General features: G+C 40.6%; 3 protein-coding genes across 11 annotated transcripts; 2 read left to right on the plus strand and 1 right to left on the minus strand.

Moving 5' to 3' along the window:
* The first annotated feature begins 4,238 nt into the window (after window positions 1-4,238).
* On the plus strand, window positions 4,239-5,230 carry LOC100117160 (hemolymph lipopolysaccharide-binding protein-like). 2 transcript variants are annotated; one of them, XM_001600322.5, is made up of 3 exons: window positions 4,239-4,560; window positions 4,633-4,748; window positions 4,870-5,230. In XM_001600322.5, exons 1-3 carry the CDS (start codon window positions 4,442-4,444, stop codon window positions 5,145-5,147), a joined length of 513 nt encoding a protein of 170 aa, XP_001600372.2. In that variant the 5' UTR covers window positions 4,239-4,441; the 3' UTR covers window positions 5,148-5,230. The 2 variants fall into 2 exon arrangements, with proteins under 2 accessions (XP_001600372.2, XP_008214142.1); XM_008215920.4 differs by having other exon boundaries at window positions 4,283-4,560; window positions 4,633-4,679; window positions 4,870-5,229.
* Window positions 5,231-7,189: 1,959 nt separating this feature from the next.
* On the minus strand, window positions 7,190-15,338 carry CYP6AS31 (cytochrome P450 6AS31). Of its 8 annotated transcripts, none has more exons than XM_031933488.1 (5): window positions 15,209-15,338; window positions 8,133-9,032; window positions 7,830-8,051; window positions 7,501-7,773; window positions 7,190-7,425 (listed from the first exon to the last, which is right to left on the minus strand). In XM_031933488.1, the coding sequence occupies exons 2-5, from the start codon at window positions 8,995-8,997 to the stop codon at window positions 7,259-7,261; spliced, it is 1,527 nt and encodes a 508-aa protein (XP_031789348.1). In that variant the 5' UTR covers window positions 8,998-9,032; window positions 15,209-15,338; the 3' UTR covers window positions 7,190-7,258. The 8 variants fall into 8 exon arrangements, with proteins under 8 accessions (XP_031789348.1, XP_031789349.1, XP_031789350.1 ...); XM_031933489.2 differs by having other exon boundaries at window positions 15,213-15,316; XM_031933490.2 differs by lacking the exon at window positions 15,209-15,338 and adding an exon at window positions 9,108-9,316.
* Window positions 12,496-13,788, plus strand: LOC100678470. The gene is made up of 4 exons (XM_008215924.4): window positions 12,496-12,775; window positions 12,891-13,019; window positions 13,274-13,524; window positions 13,597-13,788. The coding sequence occupies exons 1-4, from the start codon at window positions 12,653-12,655 to the stop codon at window positions 13,712-13,714; spliced, it is 621 nt and encodes a 206-aa protein (XP_008214146.1). The 5' UTR covers window positions 12,496-12,652; the 3' UTR covers window positions 13,715-13,788.
* Window positions 15,339-16,496: the final 1,158 nt, after the last annotated feature.

Raw genomic sequence — 16,496 nt, forward strand, 5'->3', positions numbered from 1 at the left:
TACGCTGCGGACGGATATCATGGTCCTGCACACGCGCTTGTGCAGCCGCGAAATTTAACGGCTTTGTCATTACTGACTCTTGCGCTCTTGTCCTGCGCGTACACGATTTTATTGCGAATTTCGCTTCTTTTGTCTTTCACGGGCTGTTATTACAGGTGCGAAAATACGAAAATCGTGTTTGATGAGGGATTTATGGATATGCTAATTATTATTTTATTTGCGGGAATCAAATTAAATTGCGGGGTTCGCAGATTTGTACTTAGCTTCGCAATTAGTTTTATTGCAGGAAGAGTAAATTTCTCAGAAAACGTGTGCGATTGAACGTTCGAGAATTAAATACAAAGTTTTGTAGAAGACAAAAGTAGTACAATATGTAAGTTTCGATTTTATAACCAATAAAGAGAAGATGTCTAGCAGTTTTTCAATAAAAATATAATTCTTTTTTAGACAATTATTCTCAATTATCATAATTAAAGCAATATTGTGCGACACATGTCAACATTATATCAATCTTAATTATTCTCACCGCTTGTTTTAAAAAAGCCGTAGTAGAAAGCTTCCTCTAGTCAAGGAAACCATGTCGACTCGCCCCGACACCCACTTATTTACTCAAAGCACATACCGCTCACCCGTAGACACATATTCAAAATACATACACATGCAGCAGCAAAGTCGGCTAATATCCAACGTATGTAGACCTCCCTCGGCGTCAAGTTCGCTTGCGAGGATATCTGACCAACACTTTGCGAAGCGACAGGCGAAGGTCCATTTTGGTAGCGGAGCGGAATAAAGAGCAGCGATACGGCCTGGCAGTCGGCTGTCATCGCCTGAAGTGTGTGTCTTTTCTCGCCCTCGGCGTCGTCGAGAGAAACGTACGCTCGCTCTCGCCTGTATATGCATGGCTATATGTCTGTATTGCCGGCGAGAGCTTGTATAAACTACGGCTCAAAGATAATATTGGCCTATGTCTTTCGGAGAACCGAATCGTCCGATCTTCGTCTGTTCTCTCGTCTGCTCGCTGAGCTTTTTTTCCGAAGCTCTACTCCGACGAGTTTTTGGACGTATTGTGAGGAAATTTGTCGGTTTATTCTGGTGCTTATTTTAGGTGTTGATTATTCAAGAAGATCGAGTATCAGATTTTTTTACAAAATTACGCAAGCTTCAGATTACATCGAGTATTGTTATTAGTGTATTGCATTTTTAAAAAATAACAGAAATAATAAAAAAATGTGTTTCAGTTTTTTGGAGATTTGCTTGAAGAATTTTAACGAACACTTTACAATAAAAACATTCCCATCTTCTCACCTTGATCACATTCCATCTCTTCCGAGCAAAATCCATTTCATCAAGTCCGCACACCCAGCGAGTTCCGACTACATACAAAAAGCTTCCTCCCTATACACCTGGAATTTTTTCCGCACATTCTACTCTCCTTTCCAGCGCCGATACACATAGTCCCAGCCGCACCGCTGTGAGATACCAAGAGGTCCTCCGAGCGGAAAAATCGCGCAGAATGTCAGGAGGGGTAGAAACGAGCAACGAGGGGTCGCATTGAAAAATAAATCCCCGTAAGATGATGCTCGCGTGCCGCGCCGTGTCGATACACCGCTGCGTTATGCAATATTTTTTCCCTTTCTAAGTATATACATATACACACCAGCGGAGGGTGAGAGAGGCAGGCGAGAAAAAGAACGGACGTAATATCTCGGATGGGTTTTATGTCCGTTTCGGATGCTTAGGTAAGCTACGGTTTTCGCTCGTTTTTTATACGCGCTTCGCTGCAGAGTTTATTGGAAGACATGGAAATCTTTGTTCCTCACTCGCTTTTCTCGCGGCTCGTGCTTTTGCGAGATTAGCTCTGAAAGTGAAGTGTGTACTTCGTCATTTTCTCAAATTTCATTTGGTAAATGCTCGATCCTCGTTTCTCTGACACTTTTTCGAATGCATATTTATCTCTATTATACCCCGTCTACGGTTATCTTTCTTCCACTGATCCCTCATTATCCCCCTACTCCCGGCTTGTATAGCATATACCAGTGCCTTTATCCCTTGCTTCGTATCTCCGAATCGGTTCCTCCTCCATTTTTTACAACTCCTGCAGTCGGCTATACATACACCCCCCTAACCACCGTCTGCCTACCCTCACTTAGTATATGAGGGTTATTTGGTTTGGGATACGAGAAGCTCGAGGGAGTTTACGCAGTGTATTATTGTTGCATGCGAAACTGGTATATAGATACACGCGTACGTGCAGGCTATAGAAAAGCGTCTGTGCGGCAGAGGGTTTCGAACTCGCTGTTTAATAAGCTACGTTATTTTCCGTCTGCATACGTGAGTTTTACCTCGATACAGCACACGGCGAGAAATTTGCATGATGACTCGACTGAAAGAATTCGGAATAAAACTTTATCGAGTAATTTATATGTAGATTTTTTGAATATATGTCGATGCGGACGAGTAGGTGGCGATGCACATGATTTCTATAATGGTGAAAACTGGCTCGTAAACGGGATGATGATGCACGACGTCTGCTGGAAGCGTATAAATCTGGATTAAAGCTCGGGAGGAGATGGCTGATATGCGGAAAAGTGATTCGCGAGATGAGTGGCGGATACGCGAGAAAGGAAGAGAGAAAAGATATTTGTCATTTAAAGTAATTGTCCTGTCTCTCATCTGTGGACGAAAATGCGTTTTGCTCGTTTTAATGGCGTATCTTGGGGAACGAAGCTGTTTTGCACTTGGGATCTCGTGCAGTAAATTTTCATTTTAATTGGAATTCCGGTACTTTAATCGTTAGATTAAAGTTACGTTTACGTTTAATATCGTTATATGTATCTGATCATCATTACTGTCGGCTTTATCTTGTTATTGCAAAAATTACTTATTGTCACGTATTTTTGTTGTTCGAGATAGGCTCTACATTCAAAATCGCAAAGTCCGTCGTAAGCTCCGTCGATACTCATCCATTGATCCACATCAAGATATGTTATTCGAATAAAATGATTATTCTATATTTACTTAACTCAAACAAACAACGATTTCGAACTACGAATTCGTAAACGTTTCCCAAACAGTTGAAAATAAAAAGAAACTATCGAGCAACTTCTCCCGCAACTTCATGCATCCGTACACCTGCGAACTCGGCGAAATAAAACAATCACGCTGCTGCGACAGCCGCTACGTGTGCAAAGATACGAAATTCACATCGGCCGAGAACGAGAGCGAGAGCTGCCAATCAAATTTGCAAGAATCAGAAGTGAATTTCTCAGCGAAGCTCCATCCACTCCTTGATACATCCAACTCACTCTCTCTCTCTCTCTCTCTCTCTCTCTCTCTCTCTCTCTCTCTCTCTCTCTCTCTCTCTCCATCAGATAGAAGCTGGAATTTACGACTGCAGAAGTAAGTTCGCGAAGGAGTAGCAGAGGAGTCTCGAGCTCTCAATCAATGGTCTGATCTCTCCGCATCGCAACGGCCGGCAGCAGCGGCGACGGCCGGGTCATTTACCATTGACGGCACCCGCGGGAAATCACGTGATCGAGTCGTCCTCTCACTGCCGCGATGTGATTGCCACTTGCGGCTCTATCCGCAGAACGATCGATTCCGATGCACACAATGAGCTTATAGCCTATAAGAAGTCTGCGCGCACTGCATTAACGACGCTAATCGATCGCGGAAAGACAGCTGTCAAATTGCCGCAGTCGAGCTGAGTTGAAAGCTTTTCTTTTATATTCAAAGAATCTATTATATTCTCTCTCTCTCTCTCTCTCTCTCTCTCTCTCTCTCTCTCTCTCTCTCTCTCTCTCTCTCTCCCTCGCGCTCGGCTGCGCTACCGATCTGTGTAGCGATCTGTGTATCAATAAAAACAGAGAGAGAGAGAGAGAGAGAGAGAGAGAGAGAGAGAGACGAAGAGACAAAGGTGTTATTAAATCTTGCGAGTGACACTTGCGCTAGCTATACATGCTTGCGTCAGCGATATGCAATGTAGCGGGATTAGAGCTGATTAACATTGTAAAATTTTGAAAGATAACATTTGTTTACATCGCATGATCATATTGATTAATCGCAATCGTAGATAAGATATTTAAGAATTTTTAATGTTCGGTAAACTGCGCGAACTATACTTGGTGTCAATAACGCTTTATCTGCTTTTCTTAGGTCTCGATCTGTAAAAATCTATTTAGATAAATACTTTCTACTAGTTTTATAAAGTATGTTTACAAAAGCGCAACAGTAGCTCTAGTCTTTGTTTGCGCGAATAGAATATAGCGCAACTCTCTGTTTATCGGTAAGAATGTAATCAGCAAATACATGCTTTATTATAATTTATTTCATGCGTTTGAGTATAAAAGCGTAAAACTCTCTCAGACCTTTCTTAGTGCGCATTAAATTGTCGCGCATAGAGTGTGATTCGTAAAATTAAGTTCAAATTGTATGGAATAAAATGTATTCGTATATATTTTTGTTGATTACACTCAGCGGAATACTTCTATCGTCGGCCGATGATGGAAGCTCTGTTGACCTCAAAACTGCCCCAATCAACGCTACAAATACAAGATCGATGTAACTAAGAATCAAGATTGATTTATTATCGTTCTCACATAACTTTTTAATAAACAAATTTTTAATCTTTAGCGCTACATATGCATTTGAAAGTGGATACAAGCATTATCCAGGAGTAGGTATAATCAAGTTTCACCATACTTTGGCCGACTGGAATGAGGCTAGGGAAATTTGTATCACAGAAGGAGGTCATCATAATTTAAAAATCTTGATAGAAATTGAATTTATTTTCTAGCAATATATTAGTCATTATTTGGTTTTTTAATATAAGCATACTATATTTAACACTGTACTTGCAAATGATTTCAGCTCACCTAGCCGTCATCGAATCTGCCTACGAGGAATCTATAATTTCCGAACATCAAGCCATAAATGATATAGTAGCTTCCTGGATCGGCCTTCACGATCAATTCAAAAGAGAAAGCTGGGTTGGAGTAATGGACAAACAAATAGGTTACGCACACTGGAATCCAGGGGAGCCAAATAATGTTGGTGGCAATGAGCGTTGCATCGAATACGAAAGAACGGGCTATAACGACTTGACTTGTAGTGAGAAACGTATGTTCATATGCAAAATTAACTTGTAGCAGGTCCTACTCGCTATTTTTATTTTACTAAAAGCATACCTTGTATACTTCAATAAACGAACATTATATATATATATTCAAAACTCCTAAGGTCTCCTGAACAATTTTTAGTAGTTCAGGTGATTAATGCGACACAGAAACACCGTTTGCCATCGGGGCGCTGCCGCGCCCCTTAATAAGTAAGAATCAGGCGCGATATACGCACGCGATTCCTTACCTCAATTTAGAGACGGTTTATTGAAGGGGGAGTGGGGGACTTTGTGCCGATGACAACTGCAATGGTGTGACGTTTATTATGCAGACTTTGAAAAAGTCGCGCGAACTGGGAATACAAGTTTATAGTGCTGGGGATCAAGTTTTTTTTAATAATGGAAATTTGTTTTGAAGATAAGATGCGGTATAGTAGGAATTTATTTTTTGGGGAAATCGAAAGGAACGTTTTACGTATTGTGCCTAATGGTCACGATTCTATTTGGGTCGCTCATTGGCCATTCCGCCAAAATCGATTCTTTCTCCTCTTTCTAATACGTTGGAGCAGTTCCAAGAGCGGCATCGGGCAGGAATTATCCAGCTGGGCAAATAATGCGATTGCAGTGTGCTTCATTATACATTTCGTTTATTCACAATCTTTCGTTTCCTCATTGACTGAATCGCATTATTGTCTCAAAATCACCTAGAAAATTAGTATCAAAAACTGTTGCGAGCCTGACGACTTAAACTGAATTCAAATTTACGCTTACATCGATACACTATAAAAAATTAGTTCTCAGTTTTGAACCGTTTTATCCGATTACACACATTATAGATTCAGTCAAGAGTTTTTCTTTGAAAATCAGAGTAAAATTTTCTAATTTACACAGCCACCTAGGTGTTTTACCTTACCTTCGTAACAGAATCAAGAGATTAATTTTACACAGTGTCGACAGCTAATTTAGTAATTGCAAAAGGAATATCATCAAAAGCTTCTAGGTTAATTACAAGAAAATTTCTATACATATAATCCTTCCAAACCAGCCTAAATCCCCAGCAGTAAATAATCCCGAGGCAAATTTTCGTTAAAACTACACTGAAACCAACCACGGCTCTATTCCAATTTGTTCTTCTTTTACGCGTCAGGCCTACAAGCACTCCACACAGCCGCTGGCTCGCACGCCATTGAATTTGTTCGTAGGATGAGTATTACAGCCTAGCCGGCCGTTAAGTTAGCCGCAGCAAAACGCATCCTCTCTCCCAGCTTCGTGTAACAAAGTCCGCTGAAATCGCACTCGTAAAATCGGCACTTAACCGATGTTCCTCTCAGTCCCGAGCTTGTTTCCAACCACGGGGACTAGCTGTACCTACAAGTAGCTTGTCGCTCGAGAGGAAAAGAGCCGCCGCCGGCGCAGCGGCCTTTGGGCTATAAAGTCACGGGAGACCGGGCAATTCCGAACTACTTAGAGGGAGTAGCTAGTCCTATAACGCCGAAAAGGTCCTCCGGACCATCTTTCCCGCGGATCGCCTAGTCGGGAATTTATCACTCTCTCTCTCTCTCTCTCTCTCTCTCTCTCTCTCTCTCTCTCTCTCTCTCTCTCTCTATCTCTCTCTCTCTCCCGCGCGCACACACACATGTGCGAGAGCACGAGCGTGGAAAACGCGAGTTTAATAATTCATCTGTGTGCCAAGAGCGGAGCGAGCGAATTGAAACTTTATCGACTTTATACACCGCGTAGTCTCGAGCTCCGAGCGGGAGAAAAATTATTATACGATCGCGACTCGCTTCACGGTTTTTTAATTCAAGAGGGAAAGATAGAGAGAGAGGCTTTATTTACCGATTTCGGAGTGGTTTATCGATGCCGGTGCTTCACTGAGGAGAGACGTATTTTTGATGGAGTCAAGTGGCCGTAGGGTGAGTATTTATCGGTCGAGGAGTTTTTTCGAATCGAGAGAGCTGTTTACTCGTTTATCGGGAATTTCAAGGTCCGTTATGACGATTTGCGAATAATGAGAGCTTGTCGTGTGGACGTAATTTTACGCTCTTTTGAGCTCCGAGAAATTCAGTCTTATATAGTAATAGCAGTAAAAAAAGTCTCGGATTTTATTAAAAAATACATACATACTTTAGAAAAAAAAAACTATGATAAATTTGTAAATTTCAGACGGATTCCCGCAGCTGGACCAAGTAAAAATCTTCGCCGGTTACTCACGTACGGGATTGGAGTTTGATCGCAAATATCTACGCTATAATTTTTCAAGATCGTTATCAGACCAACTTTAGTTTGGTAATTGCCGAAACGTGCACCTAGAAAAAGGATATTATTCATTGGTATAAAATATTTATAATATTTAAAATGTTGTACGTAATAAATAAGCGTACCGAGACAGTTTCGAGGTCCAGCGCCAAAAGGCAAATAATAGGACGGATGTCTTTCTTGTACTTTCTCTTCGTCGAATCGCTCTGGATCAAATGTATCTGGATTCGGGTAAATTTTTGGATCTCGATGGATACCGTATACTGGAATCCAAACTTTCGTGTCTTTAGGAATGGTGAGATCGGTCCCGTCGAACGTATACGATTCCATAGCTTGTCTGGTCAAAATCGTTGTCACTGGGTATTTTCGTAGTGTTTCTGAAATTCCAAATACATCAACTAATTAAAGTCTAAAAAGTTTAATCTTGGTCGTAAATCTAATGCATTATATTTACCATTAAATACTTTGTCCAAGTATTTCATATTTTTCAAGCTTTCTAGCAGCAATTTTCCATTATTTTCTGCCAAATCCTCTTTTATTTCCTCTCGAAGTTTATTCTGAATCGATTTGTTGAGAGCAAGCTCGTATAAAGCGTGACTCATAGTAGTGGCCGATGTGTCGAAGCCAGCGAAGAAAAATGCAAAAGCTTGAGCAGTAAGTAGAGTATCCGTCAATTCTAAAATTAAAAATAATCATATTAGACGATTTGCTTTCATACGAATTTTTAAAAATTCAAACTTTAAAAAGAAAATATCACCAATGCCGTCTAATTTCCCAGGATTGTCTTTCAAATCATTGAGCAAGTCGACGAAGTCACCTCTCCTCACGTTATTCTCCTTCCTGTGCTTCATGGTCGCGATCATAGTGTTGATGAAAAAGTCATTAATCTCGTGGTCGTACATAATAGGACAAAGAAGATTGTACAAAGAGGGGAAGATTTGCTTGAATCTCAACTTGAAAGCCCTCCATTTGTCCGCGTGAATAAACTTCCTGCCAACCCTTCGGAATTGGCTGTTTTCATCATCCAAAGCTTTCATATCAATTCCGAAAACACAGGCACCTATGACATCGGTAGTATATCTCGCAGACACCTCGCAGCATTCAACAACGTCGTTCTTCTCGATCATCCCGGCTAGAATCTTTTCCAAATTGTCGGCGCACTCCGAAACGATGTAGAACATCTCCTTGAGTTTGGAAAACGTGAACATAGTTATCTGCTTGGCGCGAAGCGGTCTCCATCTTTTGGCTTCGAGATTGACCAGATTAGCTGACAGAGGCTCGACCTTTTCGAATAAACGAACTCCTCTGTTGGCAAAGGACGAAAAGTTTCTGATCAGAATGTCCTTGATCAGTTCCGGATCGTTTACTATGAGGACAGGTGTTCGAATGGCGTAAATACCGAACATACGTTTATCCTTGAATTTGTCGTATTCTTGCTTAACGAAATCACCGACTGACATTTTACCGAACATTATATCCTTCAAGTTGCCATATATCGGCGCAGGCTTCGGACCAGGAATTCCACGGCTTTGCCAGTAATTGAATGTCGATGTGAAGTAATAGTAGCAGGCTAAAAAAAGCAGCCCGATGCCAGCTAGTATTTCCAAGATTCCAACCCCCATTGCGATTTTTCTTAAAAAATCGGAAGATTATTATGCTGCAATGATAAAATAATTTTTGTGATAATCAAAATGATTACGTACGATTAAAGATCATTAATAAGCAATGTTACACGATTCAGTATCTCATTGTTTCTTTGAATAAAGCTACGGAGTGCACTGAACGACTGCTACCGACGCACTACGTGTGCAAACTGACATTATCAAAGTTAGCTATCTTGTAAAAAACTTTTGCCGGCAGTTCAATACATTTAGAGCAAGATAAGAATTTACTGAGATTGATTTTCACCTCTCTCACTACAGTAAATCTTTATTCTCAGAACTGATCCCGACAACGTGGAAAAAAATCCAAATATTATTTTTGCTTAAAATAATTCACGTCAAGTGTCCGCAATTCTAGAAAAAAAACTAAAATATGACCAGAGCAGATGTCTCGAAATCCAGAGCTTATATAAGATCAATGCCCGCGTACGAGGTTTCGGCGTTTCATATTAGAAAACACTCCCCTCATCTTGGCCGAAATCCACCGAGCAGATGGCCTGTGCCCTTTTCCACCTAGTGACGAGGAAAGATAAATAGCGCATCTAAAAACGTAAATCCCAACCAGAAAAATACAACTCTCCGAGGAATCCGACTAAAAATCCAAAACCTCAAGGTTCCTCAAACAACGAAATCAAAGCGCAGCATTTACACGTGTAATCCAAATTTACATCAACGACAGAGAGATATACCAACATAAAACCAGCATTCACAACAAGCGCGTATAAGCCACTTTTCTCTTCCACATATCTAAATCCTGAGGAGAACCGCGACGTTCTGACACATAAACAGCTCGAACTAGACGCGCGACTCTCGTTGCGAAACTCAGCTGGACTATTCATTACTGTCATCGACCGCATTATAATACCTATACGCACAACAGCCAACTCGGCCGATCGTGATCCCGGCATTAAGGTCTTATCCCAAGCGCGCGCGAGAGATATAAGTATTGCCTCGCACGAGACGACAGCTCGGCGAAATAATGGATTATATGAGCAGCCGCGGCGCCGCCGCCGCCGCCGCCGCGCTTATATGCACACGTGCTACGTGTGTAGGAGAATGAGAGAGAGAGAGAGAGAGAGAGAGAGAGAGAGAGTCAATGGGTGCGAGTGAGCCCCTTTGCGGTGTTGGTATTATGCGCAATATGACGGCGCGAGGATAAGCCGCAGGAATAAGACTTTATGATTCGAGACGGCCAACAAAGAAAGATATTATATGGAGCGACGCTGCGGCAGCGGCTCTGTGCGCTTAGACGCGTGTGGTCCTGGGAGGAAAGGGGGATATATCGAAGGGGGGATAAAATATGTGCAAGTGCAGTGGGTATATTGTTGCTTGACTGTGGCGGTGTGCGGAGACAGGCGATTTTTTTTTTAATCGGGTGGATATCTCGAATGCTTTTATCAGGATTTAGTCGTCGGTGCGATTGTTATTTACCGGAATAAAAAATCGAAGTTAGGAAAGTCTGTGAAAAGTATCTGTTTTTCATCCAAATTCATCAATTCAATTTGAGATTCTATTCCTGAATATTTAAAAAAATTATATAAGTGAAATATTTATTCAACCCCTCGACACTTCCACGCGATGATCAGTCTAAAAAGTAATAATAACCGCGCACACCGCGTAGAAATGTCTCTGCACTCCGCATGCTGATAACCCCTGATTTATAGTGTCCGTTGAAAGCAATTTCGGGGGTCGAGGAAACTAATAAACACCCAAAGTGCATAAAAGTGGAAGAGTATATAGCTGTATAGTACGCGTTTCGAAAGGACGAAACAAAGATCGGCGGAATATAAGTACTCGCGCGATATACACATACCCCACGAATCCGCAATGACTCACACAACGACTCTCGTGCATATAGCATACTCCCCCCGCGGTGCAAGTGATCCTTTCGCATTTTCCAATATTCCTGCACCAAAGGGAGCCGCTGTCATATGAGCTCGGGATTTGGCTGCACATACGCAGCCTCGGCTATAGTATACGCGTATCAGGAAATATTCGCGCGTGAATGATTCGTGGGCGGTATGGGGCGCGATTGGCGTTTATTAAATTGGAGAGCGAGAGTAGTCGACCTTTTGTCGGAGAGAGATGACGAGGCGCTTATAAACGCGCCTGTCGGAATTGTCTGAAGTTGGGGAATTGACGCTGAGATCTTGCGTGTGACTAGTGCAGCTGTTACTTTTGTTTTCGGCCGAATTAATGCGTCGTTTATTGCGCTGGGTTTTAACTTGTGTATATTGCTCGTGATGATCATTAGCGGCTGTAATTTTTGAATAGAAGAAATTTAACGATTAAATGCAATTACACGACTCTTGCTCGTTTAATATATCTACGCGAAATATATGATAATAAATGGGCACGCTTTGCATAAAGTTGAGCCGTTATTTCATTTGTTTATACACAGGCTTAAAGCGAGCGTAACGACGAAATTTACGAAATCATCATCGATCTCCCCAAATCCCCCGAAGACCGCCGCGGCATAAAATAGCCATCAAAAAAAGGCAAACACACGCTCCTGGTACAAAAATGAAACCGAATATGTAAATACATGTGTAAATTCAGCCTCCGATACACAACTGCGCCGATTCAAACTACATATGCTACCAAACAACATCGCGCTTACACACAGATCCATCAAACTCGCAGGACCATCACCCCTCCCAATTATAACCGAAATCCCCCAAAAGTACAGGACGATTTTCGCCCGGTCATCTTAATAACGCGTGCGCTTTTCCGAAAACTGCATACGACACGGATTATACGCGCGTCGATGACTGCTATATCCCGTGTGGATACGAATCTCCATGCGGACACACCTGCGCCGAGACTCACACCCCTCGAGGAAGGGAAAGCACGAAAGCCTAGCTCTCATCCCTCAATATCTCGAAGGTCCAGATGTGACTTCTCTGCTCGCGTGGATGCGGACCATTTGCGATGGAGGAGCGCGCGCGCGGAGATCAGTTTTTTTTTCGGACGAGGAAAGCAATTTTTTAGATGAATTTTTTATGAATTCGAGCGTGAACGAAAGTGTAGGCAAACAGGAAAATCGACGGGGGTGAATAATTGATTTTTTTTCCTTTCTTGGCTTCGGACTTTCGTGACTAGTTCGCGCTTGTCGCTTTGTTTGTATATGGAGATACTTTTTGTGGTTTGGGAGAGTAGTGGTGTACTGGTGAATACTTGCATTTTTTTCGTTCTGCCGAGTGATTTATCGAGTTATTCAGAATTGTGCGAAATTTTAATATTGACGTTTGAATTATTTGCGTACAATAACGTCTAAAAATTTGTTTTCTATTTTAAAAATTAGGAAATCTTTTTTCAAAAAGAGACGAAATATTAATAAACGTGACTAGTTTTGAAATTGAAGTAAATATAAAACACAATGAATCACTTTAGTACAATTACATTATATCTCTACTAATATTCCGTTTGCCAGATAAGATATGTATCATTCCTCACGCAGCTGATAATGATGATTAGAGAGAAAATGAATTAGTACGGTGGATATACAATGTGGAACTACATTTTATTATAAAATTTCTAGTGTAGCGACACAAAGTATTTTGAAGAATCTCGTGCACATTATCCGAAGAGTGTGATAAAGTATTATAATACCAAAATGGAATTAACAGAAGAATCTGTAAAAATACCCACAACCATGGGGGCATACGCTTTTGGGCCTTTGCTTTCTGTGCTTTTAGTGAAATATGTGCTATACGATAATGGATTTACCCTTGCTAACGTGAGTTTCTAAATTTTGTAATAAGATCATTATTTTGTTAATTCAAAAATGTATTTTATGCATAAACTTAATAAGACAAATACATTTTATCCACACAAAATAAAAATATTTCTAGCTTTTATTGGTGGCAGGCGTGACTTATGTCCGTTGGTTTCTGCTAAGAGAAAAAAGTTCCCGGTTTCAAGACAGTGCCGCACTTATTTTGTTTGTTTTCTTTGATAAGAGTCTTCTCAACTTTGGAAATGTAAGTACAAGCATTTGAGTAGATTATTTGACCAAATCATTGAATAATTTTTAATTAGTAATTAATTTTATTTGTGTCATCGAAAAGCTCGAACAAACTAAAGGATCAACGTTATCATTGCTGCCACTTTAGCTCTCATTATCTATAATCGTTACGTATCTCTAACTATAATACTTGTTAAAAATTAAATGATAAGCTTACCTATAAACCGCTTAAATAGATTAATGCTATACTAGATAACACCATGTTTACAGGTGTTGCTCCTTCTAGGAATCGCATGCATTCATGAACAATTTAATATGATTGAAATCGCTCACGTTTGCAAGCTAAAACCAAAAAATCCCTTTGAGAGTAAAGTTTGTTCCGCATGTTCTTTGATTGAATCCAAGGAAGCCATATCCTTGGCGTGTGGATTAACTCTAGCTTTGCTGGGCTGGTACAGCGTGGGCAGGGTCCTTATTATTTATGCGCTCATCGTGTTTTATTACTATTATTCCCTGTTCCTGTGAGTATAATCGACGACTTTGCGCGTCCAAGTATTTTTAATTGCAACTTTTTGATTGATTTATGGTTTTAGATCGATAATCTGGATGAATCTCGTTTATGGACTAATCGTGAGCTTTTGGGAATTCATCAAGAATATGATAAACGAAATAAAGTACCTTCATAGAACAAAGACGAGTCAGGATCATTGATGCATAATCAAAATAATTCACTGCTCCTTATCGATTTGTATCCATCAATAAAAATCTAATTTTCGGAAGGTTAATGTCGCATTCAATATTTAAACCTCACAACAAGATTCCATTCCGACTCCTCGATCGAGTGACCATCTATCCACGGACTACTCAGAGCCACTCAACTGAAGCTTCCATCTCATTTTATCTCACTGTATAACATAAAAACGTAAAAGACGGAAACAACTCCCGAACCTCTCCATACATCCAATAGAAACCCTCGGCCTCCCATCGAGGAGTGAAAAAAAAAAGAAAAGAAAGATCCGCCAAGAGGAAAACCGTAACTATTTGACCGCTTTCAAGCCACTGAGGACCGAATTGAATTTCTGAGACACGATAGTAGCAGCGGAGAAGCATCGTAAAATTCAAAGTCCATGTACGTCTTACCGGTCCCGGGGCAAAGTGACGACTAGAAGGGAGTCTATATATCCTGAAAGCGGGTCGACCGCAGCTGGCGAAAGGGACGCACACACACATACACACATACACACCCACACACACTGCAGATACAAGATGACGCTCGTCAACGTCAGAGACCCTTCTGCAATTTCTTCCTTTTTCCTCACATGAGTTCTCCTTAAAAGACGGCTTCATGCTTCGATAAGCTATATATATATAGAGAGAGAGAAAGAGGGACTGATGTCAAGTTGCAAAGGAGAGTGCTATATACGTAGAAGTCGGACGGAATGTTGCAGGCGGCGAAATCGCGCAGGGCAAAACGGAGATGGAACTCGTAAATCCGCGCGAGGATTCGAGGGCAGTTGGCGTTTATAGACGAGATGGACGTCTGGATGCACGACAATTCATCCAGTAGCCCGTTCCGCCGTCCAGCGCAGGTGTATGACAGTTCGTTTTCTCGATGGAAAGTTGATGCTCGAATGTATTTCACAGTTTACTTTATTGTTGGCGTGTGTAAGTATGTATGAGCTTGAGCTTTTCTTTATTGGATTGAAAGTAAATTTGTTGTTCAACGCAATAAAAATGTCATTTTGAAGAACAATGAAAATTTGAGTTCGATTACGTAAGCGTTCTAGAAAACCACCCGCGATCTTGTTTTGATTGAATTGGTTTTTTAAACAAAATTTAATTTAATAATAATGTAGTACCCGAGCTTTTTTATTAAGTTGAAAGCATATAAATTCGTTTTTGATGGAAATTTGATTGCAAAGAATAAAAATTGGAATACAATAATTGATATGTGTTTTAGAAGTTTCAGAGTTAATATTCAATATTCACTACAACGCACTGCCATGTTTATGAAGCATATTTATTTGAACGGGACGCGACAATTTGTTTATTTAAATATATCTCTTCATAAGCAGAATCCTAACCTCCAATAATGAAACGAGCAGTTTTAATAGTTTCTCTTACTCCGCACACTGAGAATATTACTCGAATCTCTTCAATATAATTAAATTATACCTAAGCCTACACAAATATTGATAAACTTACAAACCAATCACGTGAAATAAAGTTGCACGTTGCACATAAAGATGACAAACAAGGCAAGTAGAACTATAGCCTGGTGCGCTGTATACTACGATCAGCTGTTGCGAAGGTCGTCGCTGCTCCGAGTCGCCGCTTGCGAGAAGCAGAAATATAGATCCACACCAACAACTACATGTACAGTTGGTAAGGTTGAAATTTACCCGTCGGTAAATTCACTCGATTTTCTTATTCTTGGATTTTTCAGTTTATAGCATATTTTAAATGTAATAGAGAAAAATTTTGAAAAATATTAATACCAGTTAAAAGCAAATAAAAGGGCTGTTTTAAAAAGTCATTCTATTAAATTTGAATTAATCGCGCTCTAATTACATTTCTGAAATGGTTTGGCACTCACGTTGAAAACGTAACGTTAAAAAGTTGAATCATTGAACTTTTCCGGTCGGTGCGATTCAGTAGCATATATAACAGCTGGCTAGGGAAATTGAACAGCACGGTTTTTAACTGAATTTAATTGCTCGGGTATCGTGAAGCAAGTCGAGCGTTTTGACTAGTTTTCAACTGTTTTAACGACTTTTAATGATTGAAACATTCGCTTTCCGGGAAAAACTCTTTTTGCTCATTTTTTTTAATTAAGCGCCGCAATACACTTAAAAGTGGATAAACGCAGGCTGCCAATTTATATATTGCTCTTTTATTCGTGGAAAAATTCATAAAAAAATTTTAATTCATCGAAAGCGTACTTTGTTATAATCAATCGCCAGTTCATTTACCATCGTTTTGGTGGATATTTAATTAACGCTCGCTGTTCTGAAATTAAATAAATAACTCGAAATAATCAACGTTTACATTTTCGTTTCATCCCATAAAAGTGAAAATTCCACCCTCGTATTCGGGACCAATATTATATACGACGCTGCGACGCAATTTAATTTAATACTCACGCTATATCCAGTCAAAGTAACGACCCATGTTGAAAATCCCTGTACAGCAAATCGAATCCTCAAAGTTGTCCTTCGTCCATTCGAGGTCCGTCAGGGCGCATACTATACATCCAGACGAAACAAGATTCATTTCCCACGGCATAAAGCTCGCATTTATGCGCGCGTCCGTCGCGTCGAGGGATGGACCGATCGCGCATGCGATGTTGATGGATCGGTTATGGCTTTATAGTCGCGCGCGTGTGCGGCACACGAGCGTTTTCTCTATCTTCGTCGCTTCGGTATTATATCGCTTTCCCTCTCTCTCTCTCTCTCTCTCTCTCTCTCTCTCTCTCTCTCTCTCTCTCTCTCTC

This window comes from Nasonia vitripennis, chromosome 1 (genome assembly GCF_009193385.2).
Source record: "Nasonia vitripennis strain AsymCx chromosome 1, Nvit_psr_1.1, whole genome shotgun sequence".
Classification (NCBI taxonomy): Eukaryota; Metazoa; Arthropoda; class Insecta; order Hymenoptera; family Pteromalidae; genus Nasonia; species Nasonia vitripennis.